The sequence below is a fragment of the Centruroides vittatus genome, unplaced genomic scaffold (genome assembly GCF_030686945.1).
Source record: "Centruroides vittatus isolate TY-2023 unplaced genomic scaffold, ASM3068694v2 contig_301, whole genome shotgun sequence".
Classification (NCBI taxonomy): Eukaryota; Metazoa; Arthropoda; class Arachnida; order Scorpiones; family Buthidae; genus Centruroides; species Centruroides vittatus.
Window position 1 is genome coordinate 1,030,494 of NW_027121927.1, and position 20,376 is coordinate 1,050,869.

The 20,376-nt window shown below is 32.5% G+C and overlaps 1 protein-coding gene across 1 annotated transcript in view; it reads left to right on the forward strand.

Annotated features, from left to right (window-relative positions):
- LOC136972710 (uncharacterized) overlaps positions 1 to 17,570 on the forward strand; it is a 300,363-nt gene extending 282,793 nt beyond the window's left edge. Inside the window, exons 141-146 of the mRNA XM_067267318.1 lie at positions 1,500 to 1,592; positions 2,019 to 2,132; positions 3,963 to 4,169; positions 10,557 to 10,611; positions 10,714 to 10,866; positions 17,033 to 17,570. Coding sequence (XP_067123419.1) covers positions 1,500 to 1,592; positions 2,019 to 2,132; positions 3,963 to 4,169; positions 10,557 to 10,611; positions 10,714 to 10,866; positions 17,033 to 17,385 — 975 coding nt within the window. The 3' untranslated portion in view covers positions 17,386 to 17,570. The remainder of the gene's footprint in view (positions 1 to 1,499; positions 1,593 to 2,018; positions 2,133 to 3,962; positions 4,170 to 10,556; positions 10,612 to 10,713; positions 10,867 to 17,032) is intronic.
- The last annotated feature ends 2,806 nt before the right edge of the window (positions 17,571 to 20,376 follow it).

Below are 20,376 nucleotides of genomic sequence, written 5' to 3' on the forward strand. Positions count from 1 at the left end.
CTAGATTTAAGTTAGGTTAGTCACGCGATTACGAGGGACTGATTGTTACGCGCTTTAAAAATAACACACCATTGTGCTTTGTATAGGGACAGAGTCCCATGTGAAACACCTCGAATTGTAAGTCAGTTGGGATCCCTTAACAACAAAAACCTTATTTGTTCTAAGTGGAATAAAGGGACATTGTCTATTATTGTAGTCGTTGCAGAGTCCTTTCTGTACATTTCATTCGCGGACCATACTGCCTCACTTTTATAGAACACCACAATATCTCATATATTTACACATTATTTATTTATTCACATCACTTTGCTTTTACTTGTATTTGATCTAAAAAATTTGTAAATTTGCACATATTTACCATGCCAGCATAAAGAGATAGCTGGCTGAGTGCCATAGTAGATGACTATAGGCCATGGGCATAGGAATTGTCCCCTCTCAGCGCCATGAGTAACCATGGATGGTTATATCTAAGATTAAATATGTCTGGAAGAGAAGAGTTAGATGGAGGTTCAGGTAGTGTAACTGGCAATGCATTCGTACAGTTAGTGGGAGTTGTGAATTTGAGTCTTACTCGTGGTTGATTTATTTCATTTCTTCCAGAATATTCTAAATTATTTCATAAATATTAATTTAATTATAATTATTAAATTTAATAAGAGATGGTGCCTAATGCCTATCTGTAGTACCAAATTACTAAGAATTTAATTATTAATAGTAGCAGTAAAATATCCTAATTCATTTCGGCAATTGTTTGGCTTAGATTGATAGATTTGTTTAAAAATCATTAAGAACTTCTATTTAAAACTCAATGATGTATTTGCTTATATTTTGTTTTTATTTTAAATAAGTTCTATTTTATCTGAAGACAACATTTGTGAAATGATGAAAGTATTTGCATGCCTATTCTTATTTGAATTGAACTAAACTAATTCTGAAAAACAGTGTATATTTATTAATTGTACAAGTTTGGCATTGAGTGTGTTCATCAGTTTTATTAAACATTGTAAATTAAGTAATTCACTTTTGTCTCAGGTAGTTTATTGTCCATTGTTTAACAGTGAGAAAAATTGCTAACTGTGATTCCTGTTACTTTCTTAAATTTAAAAGAAGCATTTATATGTAAATAAATACACATTAATAATAAATACATCATGCATAAACAAAATCAATTATAAATCCATACTAAATTAAAGGAATCACTTACATTGAACTGCAATCTTTTCTGAATTACTTATGTTAAAATAGATGTTAAATTATTAGATTTTTATTTCAAGTAAGTAGGGTAGTATTTTATTTAAAAGAATTTTAATATAACAATTTTTAAGTACTTAGTACAACTGAGTTGATCGTAAATTGAAAATTGTATCTTTCTTTCTATATTATAGCATATTATAATTTAACAATAAGTGTATCAATTTTTTACATGAACATTTAATAATAAAATAATGTGAATAATTTAGTACTGTTTTTCTAAATTAATATTTAATATTACATTGTAGGACTATGAGATAATGGATTTATATCAACCTAATCGATGCTGTCCAGAATTGATTTATGTAAGTTGTAAGGATGAAAATGGCAACATATATCAGGCAAGTGCATTAAGAATTTTAAACACAAACACACACACACACCCTTCTTCCTAATTATCAAAGTAATTGTCTATCTATAATCCAGGATTATTCTTCTTTAACTAAATATATTTTTTCAATATATTCACCTAAATTGTAAATTCTTTTATGTGTATTCTGTTCTAAAATTTAAATTAAATTAAACTTTATTTAATTTCTCAGTAAATGTCAGCACATTAATAATGTAAAAAATTTACATTATAATTAAATTTAAGAACAAAATTTATTTTGAATTGTTACATATGATAGATAATTTTATTTCTGTGTTTAGCATGTTACTAACATTTATCATACCAGTATATTAAACACTTAATATAGAAAATAAGCATTTATTTTTTTTGTAAAAAAAAAAAATGTATAAAATATGAACTTTTCTGGTTGCAATAGATTGGAGATCAATGGCGAAACAAGAGTGATCCCTGCCAAATATTTGAATGTGCAGTTTCTCCTAGTAGTCAAGCTTTGAAGATTGTAAAGAAAGAAGAATGCAGCTGTGAGAAGGTATTTAAAGTTATAAAATTAAAATATTAGTTTTATTTCAAAATTACAACTGGAAATACTATCTAGTGATAAAATCCACACTTTATATAAGTCCTGAAAGCAGAATTTGCATAACAAACATTTTCAGTTTATTTTATAAACCTGTTTCAGGTTTGAAGCAGGTTTATAAAATAAACCAAATACGTTAAAATATTCAAATAACATAAAATAATAATTACAAGTTACCAAAAGATCTAATCCATTCTATAATTGAGGTGTTCACAGGCCAAATCGATTAACTCCATTTGTAAATCCTTGATATAATTGTTATTATTATTACATTTTTTGCATAACTAATTTTATATATTGTTACATTAAACGATACTTTAATATAATGATATGTAAGAATAAATTCTACAATGTTTATTTAAATTTAAAGTTTTTAAAAAGAATTTTTAAAAATAATTTATATTGTCAATTTTCCTACTTTTTGTTTTTTAGAGTTAATCAATTCGGCAAGTAAGCAGCTCAATTAATAGTACTTAGTAACTGAATTCTGAATATTTAACTAATATATTTTCAGTAAATTTAAATTGTTTTCCAAAGATAAAATAGCAATTTTTACTTTCCCAGCTCTGTTATATATAACAAAGGAAAAGTAAGGAGAATGGTAAAATATGACCTCTCCATATTTTTACATTTTTGGATTCTGAATCTTGAAACATTGAGAAATGCAAAAGAATTTTGAAGTTTTTCTGTATGCATGGATGTTTATGTTTGTGTGTGGGGGGCATAATTTTGTTCACCCTATTTGAAGCTTAATAATGTCTGTGCTTTTTGTTATAAAAGTTCAAGTATATTACCAGAAATATCCAAAATCTCAAAATCAAATAGTTTATGAACAGCTAGCTGTCAAAGTTTGATCCTTATTCCTACACAGCATTATTATACAACCTATACAAATCATATGTACTGTGGATGTCATGCCAACAATTGTTCTAATTCAAGCAAAAAATCACACAACAGGCGTTAAGAAGCGTTTTAAGGAACTTTTCATTTTCTGGTAGGCAAGCGCTTTTGACGTAGTTATTAACATCGTCCCCAGGCAGTTATAAAAACAAACAGATTTCGAACAAATTTTTAAATTTAAATGATAACGACATTAGCCATTTGGAACATAACTTTTAAAAATAAGTAAATTTAAAATATTAATTTGAAAACACGTAATAACGATGCGCATGCATCTTAACATACATATGATATGGTAAACGCAAAACTCGTTTGGAAGAACATGTAAAATTAAACATTAATTTAAAACACGTGTAACACCGACGCACATGCACCTTAATTTGCAGTGAAGGTGGGGGTAGTAGATGCAGAGTTACTGTTGATGTTTTTTAAACATTTGTATAAACTAATCCAAACTATACAAATCAGTTATTTGTATCCAAATAATTGATTTCAATCATCATTTGCCTATTTTTGAGAATACTTTTATTATTTTGTTTCCCATTATTTTAAAATTATATATTTTATCTTACTCTGAACTATTTTTTAATTTATAGGTCAAATAAATGTAAATAATATATAAAACTAATATTGTGTACAAAGAATCATTTTAATTTATAGAAATGCAAAGAAAGTTATGAAATTTCAAGTTGGACTGTCAAAGATGGTCAGAAATGCACCTCCAGTATCATTATTATTAGTATTATTGAAATAAAATTTTCTATATTTAACTATATATGCAAAAATTTGATTATAAACATTAAAGTGTAAGAAGTTGCATAAATTTATATTTTTCTTAATTTCGTAAAAGTAAATTATATTTTTTTTATTAATTAAACATAGGGAGAAGAACAACAGTTGCCATCAGTAAATGAATGTTGTGGAAAATGCATAAAAACTCGTTGTTTTCACTTCGATACTTTATATTCATTGAATGAAACATGGAGTAATCCAGTTGACAGATGCCAAAAGTATGAGTGCAAATTAGTAGATAACGAATTAACTATAGTAAAACAAATGTGCCTGCCCATTCCAGAAGACTGTCCAGAGGTGAGGGGAAAAGTATACTTTTTAATTTTGAAACTATACAGAGCTGTTTCTTTTGAAAATTTATCTGTACCAATAAAAGATAATCATATATTGTAGTCTAGCTCAACCAATTTATGAATTAACTTAGACTAAACTAAATCATTTGATAATTAAGTAGTAGCTGTACTTCTCAGAATGTAGTATTTATCACATTATAATTATAAATATTAGACTATATAAAATTATTATGCATTTCTTTTTTAAATAATCTAAGTTCACTTTCTAACTTTCCTAAAAATGAATTTACCAGATTTTGGGCTTTAAAAAACAACTACAATAAAAAGGCATGAAATATACAAATAAATAATTTAGAACATATACATATTTTTTTTTCTTAAACAATAATTTTCTTTCACAGACTAAACATTCAGTCAGAAATTTGTTATTTGTAAAAGAACTGTATGAATTATCAAAGGTAACAATTGAGTTTTAGAGAAATTAAGCATATAAAAATTTATTACTTTTGTTTTCATACATCTCTTTTTTATAGTCAGTTTATATATAATACTGGTAGTAATTTTATACATTTATTGCAAGCTGTTTTTGATTTATTCTTATTAGCAAGAGTGTGTAAAAGACAATACAATATGTTGCTGGATATTTAGATTACCTCACCCAGACATTAGTCAACCATTGCAGGCATATATTATCAAGTGAATAACAAATGATCTCATTTCCATCTATATAAATCTGTTTCAACTACATAATCTGCAAAATTTCTAGAGATCACACAGTATGAGACATTATTGGATGACATTTGACCATAATGCCTCTGAATTATTAGACCAAATGAATATATGTCCAAAATATTGCAAGATATCTTTAGAATACTATATATTTTCTAGCTACTTTGTATCTGTGTGTGAGTGCATTGCAAACTTGATAACTATATAAAATATTAACAGATGCACTTTTCCTTGTATTTCATTCTAGAAACAATAAAAGTTCCAAACATCACATTGCATATGGAAGCATATGGCTATCTTGCAGACAAGGTCTGAAGATGGTAGCAAAATAGGTGTAGTCTGAAAAATTATTAACAGGATGCCATTCCAGAAATGACAATAAAACTATTTGTAGAACTTCATCTATGTGTTATCAGATTTTTTCAGTTTTGTTATGTGTATCAAGATATTATTGATCATATATTATAGCAGGATACTATATGGGAGAGCAGTCTGATATTTGCAGATGATGTTTGCTCTTTGCTTACATCACTCCAGATATATATTGATCGTTAGTATCAAGGAATAATTTGGACTCATTGTTGAATACAAGATGTTGCTATTTGTGTTGTCAGACACTTTTTTCTGTCACTACTTCAGCTAAGCTTGACAATGTTTTTAGTCCATAGTAACCATTATAACAAGTACCAGAAGTGCAAGCTTGCTCTGAAGTTTCCTAATTATTGTCCAAGTCATACAGAAATGTCATATAATAGTAGCTACAGTTCATCAATGCTTATTGCAATTGATAGTGACTCCATAACTGCCTGACAATGAATATATTGATTTAGTCTATATAGGCATTCACTTAACTAGATTAGTTCTTCTATGATTACTGTGTGTGTATTTTTACAACTACTATTACCAAGAGTGTTTCACTATTCTGCATCACAATTCAAATGGGATATGATACATCATGTCAAACATCCAGCTTTACAAGTCTTATTATCTTGCACTCTAAACTATGAGTTTATTCATTGCTGATAAGGATGACAAGCTCTGTGAATCATATTTGATCATTCAGAAAGCTAAAAAACAATATCCATAATATAGCTTTTCCATAATATCTGCAGCAGTTGAAGAAATACCTGCATTTATCTTTTTAACTCTCATACACATTATGTGATTTTTCTGCTTAATCATAAGGTTTGCATAATGCTGATATAACTCTTTCTGGGTGGGGTAATTTCAGTATCAAGCAACATATAGATTTGGCAAAATTTAATGCTAAATATAATGCAACAAAAGAACAGGAAAATTGCTTGATTTAATTCAGATCAATTAGTTTATATACTGGATTATCAGTATTGAATCATTTAAAAAGAACAATTACATTTCCTGCAGGAATCATGCAAACCAACACACACACATACACACACATACATATCCACGGAATTTTTTCCGTTTTACTTTCCCGACTGTTATGTATAAATAGCAAAGAAACATATTGAAATCGTGCCAGATATGACCCTTCCAATTATTATTATTATTTTTTTTTTTTTTTTTTTTGCGAATTACGTTTTGAGACTGTATGAAAACCCAAAAGTCAAAATAATGGAGAAAAATTCCGTGCGTGTTGGCGTCTATTTCATTTAATATATCAGGATTAAGAAGCGAAAATTGGCATGGTAGCTTGTATAAAAGAGGCTGCATTGATGCTATTAAATTTTGGTGGTTGAAAGTCGAGGGGTGGGGAGATATAGTTTCATGTATCTCATTTCAAGAGGGGTTGGATTTAATGAAGATTTTACTGGTTACTAGCATTTACAATTTTTTATAAAACTTATCTGAACTTTCAAAATTAAGCATTTTGCCATTTTATAATAATAATAATAATAATAAAATTTATATGATAAAATCTTGTAGCAGGTGGTGCCACATACAATCTATTTATTAACGGTGTGATCAATAATATAAAAGTTTAATTTTTTAAATAAAATCTCTTGATAGTGGAGAAAGTTACGCAACTCGTTGTTAGATTTTTTTTGTGTGAACAAAACGAAACATCACACTAGAGATGTCATAAGTTAAAGAGACTGTCATAAAAAAATGATTGGAAAGTTCACTTTTGTTAGATGGACTTCAAATATAATAATAATAATAATAATTTGGATAGTATTTGTTGCATATTTTGAATATACTACACGTTTAAAGTTTGAAGAACTATCTGAAGTCCAGATGAATTACAGTTGATGTGACAACATAGCTGGTGTGGTTCTGGAATGGTTGCCTTACAAATTGTATAATAGTTTTTTTCTGCATTGATATAACAGTATTTGCCATTAATGTCATTGTTGTCGATTTTATTAAGGAATTGCGCAGTGGCATGCCGTCATTGGAAGCGCTGCTTCCACCTTTCAATGACCTTCCCTTGTATTTTATAAAATATAAATTTTCATGTTTTAACGTACTTTGAATTAATTAAAATTAATATTTTATTATAACTGCATTATGTATCTTTTACAAATTTCTATACTACATGTGAAAAAAACGATAAGATTGCTATTGTATATTCGAATAATTCAGTGGCGGAAGGAATGTTGAAACCGGGTCAGCTTCCAATCAGTCAGATTATATAGGCATTGGCACATGCGGTTTACAGAGCACCAACCTCACCCGGTTTAGCTGGTAGAAGCAACACACGCATAAAGCATCCAATTTTATATCCCGGACCGGTTCTCGGCTGTTAGCCGCCTGCCTGCTAGATATTCGGCTGCCCTCGCCCGATTATGTGAATCATGAGTAGACTAGATCAACGGCGGGCAACCCCCGGCCTGAGGGCCAGCTACGGCTCGCAAAAAGTTTCTATCCAGCCTGCGAGATCTTTAATAGATAATTAGTTATTTTTCCAATTCTTTGTAATTTTCGAAAACGATAAGAGAAATAAATGTAGTAATTAACTTTTTATTTATTTATTTCATATTTGCAGACTAAAAAAATTATAAGTCACAAGAAGGCGTCAATTAACTACTACGGCCCGCGGAAAAAACGTAAAATTTATTCTGGCCCATGTTATAAAAAAGGTTGCCCACCCTAGACTAGATTTATAACTTAACCCAACCGATAGGAGTTTACTGGCATGTTTTTATGATAGTTCTGTATAGTTGACAGGAGTTTTAAAAAAACTCCATTAAAATATTTGATATATTTATTCTGCGTTTATTCTGCTCTCCCATCTTATATTACTTACGGATTTCAATGTTAAACCGGTGATATTACGATTATAGTATGTCCCATCTGTAAGGGAATGCAGAAAAAACGTGTACAATTCTTGTATAATGTTAAAAAATTAACTGTTACTTTGGCAGCATCATTTACAACCAAATTTAATGAATGAGACGCACAAGGTACAAAAAAAAGCTCTAGAATTTATTTTCCTTAAATTTACGATTTGTATCTCCGTTGTCATAAAAATTTGTCTTTCCAATGTTTTCCCAAGACTACAGATATTCAAGTACAAAGTACTGTGACAGGTTTCGACTTATTTATACTAAGAAGTAGTTAAATAATTAAGAGATTAGGGAATGGGGACATAAATAAAACCCTGCCGAAAGAGCCAGAATTTTACTTAAACAAAAGCTTAACCGAACCAATTACTATCTCAGTACAGTGGGAACTGATTTCCGTGTACATCTGGTACTAAAACGAATTACAGTAGTTAGAAAACAAATGACTATTAAGTTTAACATAGGGTAGATGTACCAGTTTTGGCCAGTGTACCAGTTCTGGCCAGAAAACAAATTTAACTAAAAAATATAATTACCACATATTCAAATCTGTCCAATGAAACAAACTTTTATTGTTAATTGTTCACACAGTTAACAGTAAAAGTTTGTTTCATTTGTGATTATATTTTTAAGTTAAATTTGTTCTCTGGCCAGAACTGGTACTACACTGGCCAAAACTGGTACATCTACCCTATTTAGATTTTTACAGCTATGGTGAGAAACGTTTAAAATTTACAACAGCTCTGTGGCGTCCTTTGAGATATACTAGTGATGCGACAAAAGCATTTGACATTGACCGGTATCGGCACCCTCGGGATTTGGCAGCCTGCGTGCATGCACGCGCCGCACACTTACCAGGACGTCTCTGATTCCATTCATTAGCCACTCGTAGGGAGCTATTTCACTAAGTGGATTCTTTTAAGATTTAAAGTAAAGAATATTTTGTTATTTTTATGTACGTTTCTTCACAAATTATATTTAATTATAAGTTTCTTTAAAAGTATATTCATACAATTGAAGAATTTTTTGTACTAGGTATGTATATTTGTCACACATTTTGTTTTACCAAGTAAGTTTTTCTGATAATTTTAATTTTAGCCCTTATATCGTGGCTAGTGATTAAAAAATTTATTTCAAAAAAGTTTTGGCTCAAGACCATATAATGAAAAAGAAAACATTATTAAAAGAGAAAGACCAATGCCTAAATTAACTATAAATACGTCAACAAAAAAATTTCGACATTTTGACGATAAAATTTATGACAAATGACGATTCTTTCGTAAAATTGAAGCAATTTGGAAATCAAAGCGGAATAGAATTTAACATTGGTAGACAATATAAAATAAATATTGAAAATTATAACAAGATAATTACGATTAATAGATATATCTAAATTAATAGACGTTATATGTTTTTTCTCAAAGCAAGAATTGGCATTTAGAGGGCATAGGGAATTTATTGAATCTAATAAGAAAGTTCAATATAATTACCTCTGTTATTTATTAAGTACGTCAGATAATCTATTAAAAATACATTTAAAGAAGTATACGGTTTTTTACTGGCTTATCGAACAAACGAATACGAACGGGCCCTGACGCGCAATTAACTGATTGCCCCTGTAAGTCGGCTTCTTACAGAAACACAGCCTCCCTATCATCAAATGTCACGGCACGCCACTGGAATTGTGCATACACAGTACTATATAGGGTTGCCAACATTTTGTATAAAAAAAGAGGACATTTATAACAAAGTGGCTTGTTGTAAATATTTGTTGATTAACAAATTATGAAACGTTAAATAAATAATAAATTGAATTTTAACTCAATGTTAGAATCACGGGCATCCGCAGAAAGTTTTCCAGGGAGGGAAAAGTTTGGAGGAAAATTAATTACATCAATAAATTTTTTAAATTATTTTGTTATTTAATTTTTAGTTGTAATTAATATTTGTGGTTTTTCACAAGTAGATTATAGAATACAGTATTCCATGGTGGCCCCATAGATAATCTTACAATCTATATCAGTAAATTTTATGATTATAGGCTAATATATGGAATTTTTACTCACTGCCTTTTGGAAAACTTGTTGAAGTTTTCCAAAAGGCATTACATAGAAAAAACAACTGGAAATTTATCAGCTTTTCAGATATAAATTTCATTAAGATAATCACAGGATATTATGTATAAGTGAATTCTTTTATTGAGATATTACGCATCATCATCTGATGCTTTTAAAATAGTTTTTATAAAACTATTACAGAATATTTAGCGTTTGCTTACGGGCTTAGCAATACTTGAGATTAATTAATTGCAATTGGAAAACTTTTTTTATACAAATAATAAAGGTACTAGGTATAATATTCTTTATTTAATGCTTAATTTTGCCATTCTCTTTCAGGAAAATATGATATTGGATAAAGATAATTGTTGTACAATATGTAATGCAACTTTTGGTAAGTTTAAAAAGATATACAAGTGTGTGTGTGTGTATAATATATATATATGTGTATATATTATTTAGGTAGTTTCAAATAAATAGAAATGTTTACTTGTAGGTGTAATAGGGTGCAACACGTTGCCAAAAGTAATTGAAGTAGGAGAATTGAAAAAGAACGATTCCAGTCACGGATTATGCGTAAATCCAAAAAGGTTATCCGATGTATTACAATGTGGGGGTACCTGCGAATCACATTCAATGTATTCATTAGGTAAGATTGTTTCTTTTAATGCTCTGTCGAATTATTTTTCCAATCGATCATACTTATATACCATATCATTCCTGTTAGAAACTGGTATATAAAATAATCTACTTATCATATTTATAATTTTTCAAAATGTATATAAAAATGGCGTTTAAAAATATGAAAAATAATTTAATATGGGTTTTATTAGGCATTTTCTATAATTGATACGAAGTTTAAGAAATTGAGAGATATGCTTTTGACTCGCATTCCAGAAATAAAAATACAAGCACAGTAGCGTTCGAATAATGGATATAAACTGAGTGTGGCATTAGATGGCCAGCGAGATACTGAACTTATTTAGCTTGTTGAAACATGATCTAATCCAACAACAGGTTGTTTATATTTATTCCTAGTATCCCAGATAACATGTCGAAACATGCTCAACCTCACCAGTGATATTACTATCAACTTTTAACCTGTTTTTACACGATCGTGCGACCTTCCTCCTAATGATAAAACTACTTAGCCCTCCTCCTCCTACCACTACTCTCTTTAACCATTAACATTTTATGTTGGGTTAAGTTAGATATACTCGGTTAACACCGGTGGCTAAGTACTATGCCGGACCAAAGTCAAGGCATAGTAACCAAAACAGAAATTAAAGAAGTGTATCAGTGTGTGTGTCTGTATTCAGGAATTTTCTCACAATATGACATGTATTCAATATAGTGGCCTTCTGTAGAGTGATATATGTGTTTCTATTCAATTCTAATGTGCCCAGGCTTTTGTGTAGTGTGTGTGGTATGACACCTGTAGAGGAGAGAACAACAGGTACAATAAGCACCCTATCCATCCTCCACAGATGCCTTATTTCTGGGCGAGTTCTGTGTACTTGCTAATTTTTTCAGTGCATGCGTTTTGTATATTGTGAGTGTTTGGAATGGATATGTCTATAACGTATGTGATTTTATTGTGTTTGTCAATGAGTGTGATGTCTGGTCTGTTGTGGTAAATTGTTTTATCTGTGATTATGGCTCTGTCGTAGTACATTTTGTGCGTGTTGTTTTCCAATACTGTCTGTGGAATGTATTTGTAGTATGGTTCGTGGATGTCTACTAATTTGTGTTTCTTTGCAAGCTCTTGGTGTATTATATTTGCTACTTGGTTATGTCTGTGTAAATAATCCGTCTGTGCCAAGAGCTTGCAACCAGAGGTGATGTGTTGTATAGTTTCTGGCATGATGTGACATTTTCTGCATGTGTCATTTGTGAGTGTTGCATCTTTGAGTATGTGTTTTCTGTAGTTTTTAGTATTTATGACCTGATCCTGTATGGCAATCATGAATCCTTCCGTCTCCCCAAAGAGGCATCCCCGAGCTAACCAGCTGTTTGACGCAGTTTTGTCAACAAAATCCTGGGCCAGATCGTAAGGATGCCTGCCATGGAGTGCCTTTCGAGCCCACGATTGCTTAATGGTGTCTATGCTTTTTATATGTTGTGTTGTGTCCATATGATGTGAGTGTAAGTTTAATGGTGTGTTATTCGAGTCTGCTAGAGTTACTGCTTTATGTAATTGTGATGTTTCTTGTTTTTTGTAGAAAAACTCTCGCAGTGACTGTATTTGTTTGTAGTGAAGGTTAACTATGTCAATCAGGCCACGTCCGCCATCTTTACGTGGAAGGGTTAATCTTTCTGTGGCAGATTTAGGATGATGTTGTTTATGCTTAGTAAGTGTTGTTCTTGTTTTCCTTTGGAGTTGCTCAAGATCAGTGTGAGTCCAATGTATAACTCCAAAAGAATATGTGAGTACTGGGATGACATATGTGTTTATTGCTTTAACTGTATGTTTTGCATTTAATTGTGTTCTGAGAATAGCATTTAACCTACTTTGGTATTCTTTAATTAATCTTTGCTTTATTTGTGTATGTTCTGTTAGTTTGGCCTGTTGGAATCCTAAATACTTGTAGAACTCGCCCTCTTCCATGGATTCAATAATGTCTCCATTTCCAAGTGCAAAATCTTCTTTCTTCAGGATTCCTTTTTCTATGTGAACTGTTTTGCATTTATCTAGGCCAAATTCCATTTGTATGTCCTTGGTGTATGAATGTGTGATTTGTAGGAGTTGATGAAGTTGTTTTTGTGTGGATGCATAAAGTTTTATGTCATCCATGTACATGAGATGTGACAGTGTAAACTGTGTTGTTTTTTTGTGTCTGATATTGTAACCATATTGCGTGTTGTTTAACATGTTGGATAATGGGTTCAGGGCTAAGCAGAACCAGAGAGGACTCAAGGAATCTCCTTGAAAAATTCCTCGCCTAATAAAAATTTGGTTTGTTTGTATGGAAGTGTTATGGGCCCTGAGATGTAGTGTTGTTCTCCAGTGCTGCATAGTGTTTTGAAAGAATGCAATGAGTGATGGATGTATTTTGTACATGTGTAGGATATGTAGCAGCCAACTGTGTGGAACACTGTCGAATGCTTTTCTGTAGTCTATATATGCCATGTGTATGTTTCTGTGTTGTCTGTGTGCTTGCCGTAGAATGACTGAATCTATGAGTAACTGTTCTTTGCATCCCCTGTGGTTTCTACGACAACCTTTTTGTTGTTCTGTTAGAATGTCGTGTTCTTCAACATGTTTGTATATTTTGTTTGCAATACAGGATGTCAATAATTTGTAGAGTGTTGGAAGACATGTAATTGGTCTGTATTGTGTAGGGTCTGTGGTATTGTTGTTTTTAGGTTTCATGTAGGTGATGCCCTGAGTAAGAAAATTTGGCATGTCTTGTGGATTGATGATGATGTGTGTTAGGTGTTTAGCTAGTTCCTGGTGCAGTGATGTAAACTTTTTGTACCAGAAATTGTGAATGTTGTCTACACCAGGTGTCTTCCAGTTGTGTGTTCTGTTAACAGTGTATTGGAAATCCTGTATGTTTATTTCAACACAGGGCATAGTTGGTATGTTGAGTAAGTTTTTGTTCTCCTCCTCGATCCAGCCTGCTTCAGCATTGTGCGTGACAGCACTGGACCAAAGAGAAGACCAATATGTTGTGAGTTCTTCTTCTGTTGGTGTGCCACTGTGCTGTGTATCAGTGTTTGCTTTGTTATTAATTTGTCTGTAAAAGAGTTTTTTATTGTTTGTAAATAATTTATTTTGTTGTTTTCGTAGTGTACATGTTTTGTATCGTTTGAGTCTACGTGCTTTGGCAGCAAGTTTTTGTTTTAGTGTATCAATGTATTCTGTAATGTGTGTGTTGTGATGTTCATGTTTTGTGTGTGTTTTTATTTTCTTGAAAATGTTTTTGAGCTGTTTCCTTAATTTGGGTGTTATGTTGTTTTTAGTGTATTGTGTTAGCCTGCCTAATTGCTGTCTAATGTCATTTATTTGTGTTTCTATTCTTCTCTGCCAGGCAGGCTTGTGATAGAATTGTGTTTTCTGTGTATTTGTCTGTGATTGTACTTTCAGTCCATGGTGTGTCACTACTGTGACTGCCCCAGCATAAACTAATGTATGAATGTCTGCGAGTGTAGAAATTGAATGAATGTAGTGTGGTAGTAAGTGAGTGTTTACATAATTTAGTGTTTTTCCTACTTCCTTTGACGTGTTGATTTTTGGTATTCGTGGTCGTTGTGTGGGATCTGTACCTGTATATTTAGTGAGTGTTTCCTGAAATATAAGTGAGAGCGTATTAACTAAATTCATGTCTATGTTATCAGTGATGGATGAGGAAGTGTCTGTAGTATCATTAGTGGTAATTGTTGTATGTGTGTTATTATCAATGCTTGTTGCTGGATTATCCAGACAGGTTACATGATCTTCATTAATGTTAGATGTTTCTGTCTGTTGATGTATTTGATCAGCAACCTGTTGTTTGATAAGTTCAAGTGTTGTTTGTGGAATAAGGTTGTTGTGTATAATTGTTCTTTTTTGATCAACAACCCTTTGTTCGGTGACAGTGAGATGAGGATACTGTTGTGTGAATCTATGGTGTAGTTGTTGTCTGTATGCTGTCATGTTTGTTTCGAGTTTTGTGATGGTGTAATAAGTACGGATGATAAACTCGTTTATTTCTACTGTCCATTTCATCCGTTGGCGTGGTTTTCCAGCCTTTGTGGTCTGTGGATGCATTGCCACAGAAACACCAAGGCTGGGTTGGTTCCTCACATCTGTTGAGGGCATTGCAGTAGCCATGCTTGGGCCGGTGCTGCTTTCGCCACCGGTAACCAAGGGAGACTGTGACCTATTTTTCGAACGTGAGCCTCTGCCTAACCCACGAACGCGGACCTTGTTAACCCGGGCGACGTCCGAGCCGGTATCACACTTTGATCTAGTTATTACCATGATGAATATCTCCACAGAATGTGGGCGTGGTCACTCTTAGCTTCATTTCTCCCCATAGACCTTACTGGCATGGGTGTCCCTACCAGGAGCTTATGCTCCAGCCTGCATTGCCCTATGGATCAGTAAAATTACTGGGCTCTCCCACCACGACCAGGTGGTGACCACGGGAGAGACATTTTATTATTATTATTATTATTATTATTATTATTATTATTATTATTATTATTGCCAGGTCTAGCTATAATTGATATAATTAATGTGTGAAGTCTTCGTTTTAAGGCCATTTTTTAAATAAAGAAAAGAATACTAAATTTTAAGTTAACTAGGAATTTTACCTTAAACACAAACAAAAATTTGAGTGCAACAAAAAAAAATTGACGAGATAGAACTTTTTTGGTATTTTTTTTCGTTTTTACTAAGTTGAAATCTATAAGAAAATGTATAAAAATCCTATGCAGTTTTTTACTTGCCAGACCTGTGTAATCGACAGCTTTCCTCATTTTTGTTTTCAAGTTACTGGAAGTGTTTCAGGATAAGCTTGCGAAGTTTCAACTTGGTGTGGTTTTCCAGTTTTTCAAAGAATCGATTCCTCAGCCATTCTCATTAACACTTTGCCTTTGCTGATGACAAGATATTTCTATCTGTTTCAACTGAGGGACATTTGGAACGTTCTCTTCGTTGAAAAGCAGCACATCCTGTACTGCAAGAATAGTGTGTCTGTGTAATGCGACGTAGTCATGTCTGGCCAGAAGACATACCTGTCGTCTGAATAGTGCTTTCTGAGAATAGTGCCAATTTCTTTTCAATACAATATACTTTACTGTAGAACTCCTTATCTACAGTAAAGTTAGTAGTCACAATAAAGACCCTTGAATCTGACATCTGGATTCATGTCTTCTGTTTTTTTTTTTTTTTTTTTTTAAGTAAGATTTATTTTATGTATAGTCGTTTCCGTCAACCATGAAATACAACTCACAATGACAATATGATATCAAAATATTTTAGGGATTGCAAGTCTCTTTTGTTTAAATTTAGTAAAAGTTCTCGCTACGTTTGCAACTGTTTCTTGTGTACCTTAGTGCGGAAGTTCTTGTTCTTCTTGCGATGTTTATTTTCTTCAATATTCCTAGGATACGTGTAAGAAATTCTGAATTTTCTTACCAATTTTCGTAATGATCGGCAAACCTCAATGATTTTTCTTCCAACTGCTTCTTTTCTTTTCTTATCTGGCATTTTTCCCTTCTTCCGTCTTCTCCCAGAAATTTTTGTTAACGGTTTCTGCTAATCAACTTTATTATATAATATATGATACTTTTTGACAATATTATAATATAAAAATGCTGTGCAGTGAAGATTCTATCTAAATCTTTGAAGTTTAAATAGACTAATTAAATCGCTGCCTACGTCTTTTTCAGCAGTTTCAAATCGATCATACTTATATACCATATCATTCCTGTTGGAAACTGGTATCTAAAATAATCTAAATAACTGCTTATCATATTTTTAATTTAACAAAATGTATATAAAAATGGCGTTTAAAAATATGAAAAATAATTTCTTATTCGAAAATGAAAGTACGATTATTATTTAGAAAAGCTAATGCATGAAGCACTTGATACAGAAATAATTATTATTCACGAGGAGATAGATGACTTTGGCACTTTGCACTGTTTCTAAAAACCTAATTAAAAAGTTTTGGATTTTTTTTTTTGTTTACATACAATATGTAAAGGATTTAAAAATTTTAAATGCTTGATTTTTGTGTACACAAAATATCAGTTCTATGAAAATTAGCAAAAAACAGTCATTAATTTATCGCATTTTAATTGGCATTTATTTTACATGGCAGAATCTGAAGAATATAAATCCTCTTGCAAATGTTGTTCTCCAGTAGACGTTGAAGTAACCGACGTGGAATTAATGTGCGACGACGGATACAAATTAACGGAAAGGTTGACTCATCCCAAAACCTGCGCTTGTTATCCTTGTTCCGGATCGAATAGTAAATTAACAGAAGCAAATGAGGAAGAAGAAAATCTTAGAAACGAAGAATTTTCTCAAAATAATCTCGGGCAAGAACAATATTCTCAGAATAGTCTCGGGCAAGAACAATATTCCCAAAGCAATGTTCAACAACAAAACAACGCTCAGAATGATCTACAGAATTACGCACAAAACGTCAATGATTACGACCTCGATTAATGGAATTAAAAAACTTGATATGACTGGAAAATATGGACCGTTCGATTATTGTAATGAAATTCTATTTAAGAGTTTTTATAATCATGGAATTTTGTATATTCATTTTTAAAAAATTCAAATATGTATATTTGAAAATAAATCTGTACAAGCAATAATTATAAATAAAGAGCAAAACAATAAAAATATTTTAATTTTCAACAATGTAATTTTATTGTGTGAGATTTTTTTGTTCACTTCATACAATATTTACATTTATTGGTTTTAATAAAATGTTAATCCATATTTATTATTTGATTTGGTTTATTTCTTACGGCGTGGGCGATCTGCCGAGAGAAGATGTAACCCGGGAGGACTTTCTGTGGAAAACTAGCTCCTATTTAAGTGTTAACACTTTGCGAGGTTACTAGTAGCTCTCTCTGCCCTGTTACGCTTCGCGTCCAGTGTAAATCACGCTTAAAACATGCTAGCACAAAATAAAATTTGTGTTGCCATTTTACGACATTTAAAAACTTTCATTTAATTTATTATAAAATGGCAAAAAGCTTAATTTTCACGGTAGAAACGCGTTTTATAACATTTGCAGATGCTAATAACAAGTAAAATCTTCATTAACTCCGAAATATGGCACATGATCCCCTCTACCGTCCCACTCATTGATCTTTAACCATCAAAATTTAATGGCATCAATACCTCTTATACAAAAGCTACCGTGTAAAGTTTGTTTCTTAATCATATTCCATCCTGAGAAATTAAACGAAATAGACGCCAACACACACATACACCGAATTTTTTTCTATTTTGACTTTTTTTGGATTCAGGAGTTATCAAAACATGGAGTTTTGCACAAAAATACCTCGGAAGGTGAAATTTTACACGATTTCAATACTTTGTTATGTATACATAACAGCCGGAAAGGTAAAAACAAAATTTGGCCTGGTAAAGTGTATATGACGCTATTAAATTTTGAGTGGTTAAAGATCCAGGGAGTGAGAAGATTAAGAAGTGTCTTATCTCGAAAAGGGTCGCACTTCATGAATATTTTATTCGTTATTAGCATTTGTCATTTCTTATAAAACTCATCTCTATCCTCAAAATTAAACTTAAAAAACTTTTTATATTATTAATTAATCTAACAAGATCTGGTAACATATGTGGCCACAAACAATTTTAATTCTGTGCTAATATGTCTTAGCGTTTTTGTCGGATAAGTTATGCATCTCTGCTGGATTTTTTTTAATTAAAACTAACCATGCGCACATTTTATGATACATAAATTTTGGCATCATTGCCTAGTTATTTTCGTAGATAGTTTCTCTGAATGACCCTAGATGGCGCTAACCGAATGCAAATTAAAATTGTGCCATTCTATTTTCATTTTTCTTCCAGTGAGTAACGTGTTAATCCCTCGATCTACCGAGTACATCAAAAGCACATTAATCAAATACAGTGATACTTTTGTAGTCGACCGTATCTTGACCCGCTAGAACAAATTTTCAGTTAAATACAAGGTCTTTATAATTAAAGTTTCGCTTTGAAATGGCCATAAAAGGAAAATGTTATCAAACTTGGTACTACTGGACAAAATGTTATCAAACTTGGTAATAGTTTACCGGAAATCCTGGAATTTTATTTTCGGCAAATAAAGTAGTTCAATAACTCACCACCAGCGGGGAATAGCGCTTTATGCAATATTGTTAAAAATGTTTTTAATCGTTTCTAAAATGAAATTGTTTGTGGTGTTATGCAAATTCGCAATGGATTACGGCTGGAGAAAAGCAAATTAGAATTATGCAAATGTGCTTTAAACGGCAGTTGATTTTTCAGCTGTAAAATCGAGCCTCCTCGTTAGAGCTCTCATTGTAACCAGTCGACGATGTCTGTAACCATGTAAAACTGTGCTTTTCTCGTTAAGTGTTGTTATGAATACGATAGCAATGAACGGCGTGCTTTACAAACATCGTACCATACGAGGAATACGCCGAGAGCCAATGACACCACAGGGTTTGAAGAAAATGATGGCAGAGTTTGAAGCCACAGGTTTGTTATCTGTTGCACCTGGGCAGGGAAGTCTGTTTCTGTGGAAACCGAGGAGGCTGTTACATTAGCAGTAGAGGAAGCAACAATGGAAAACACACACGGGACGTGCAGCGTAAGTACTCTTGCACGTCGAATGGACTTACGGTGTACAAAAGTGCTGCTGTACTAACCATACAAAATCAAACTTGCTCAACAACTTCAACTTAACGATCCTTATGTAAGAGTATCTTTCGCTTTGGAATTCCTTGCACGGATAGAGATGGACGAACATTGGCCTTGAAACATTTTGTGGACGGATGAGGCCCATTTTTACGTAAATGGGGATTCAACACACAAAACTGCAGGATTTGGGCCAAATAAATCTCTCATGTTATCCACCCAGTTCCATTGCATTCTCCTAAAGGAACCGTTTAGTGTGGTACGACAGCTAGTGTCATAATTTGACCATTTTTCTTTGAAGAGCAATCGACAGCTGGGCCATAACATACCCTACAACTGCTTTTTTTTTAACTCTTTCCGCCCTGTGGGCACTAAGAGGGCCTCTTTTAGTAGGTCCATTATGGGTTCGGCCAGGCCCACAATGGGGCGACCGGGTGGTGAGGGACGGGGCCCGACATATCCGAACGGACCACCTCCCCGAAAAATTCCTGGGGATTTTTCGACCCGTTCGGATTCGATCCCGGGTCCCCCAGAGCGGTAGGCTGCCACCTTGACCGCTCGGCCATCCGGCCGCTTCCCTACGACTGCTGCTCGCGTAGAGTCGAAGTTAAGACGTTTCGTGATACCCGAACTTCAGCAACGTGGCATTTTACACCACGATTTTTTATGTAGGACCTCACATTGGTACATGTGTCAAACAGTTACTTAAGCAACATTTCACGGATGACCGGATTATAAGCCGACACTTTCTCATTTCTTGGACACCCCGGTCACCAGACCTCAATCCCTGTGACT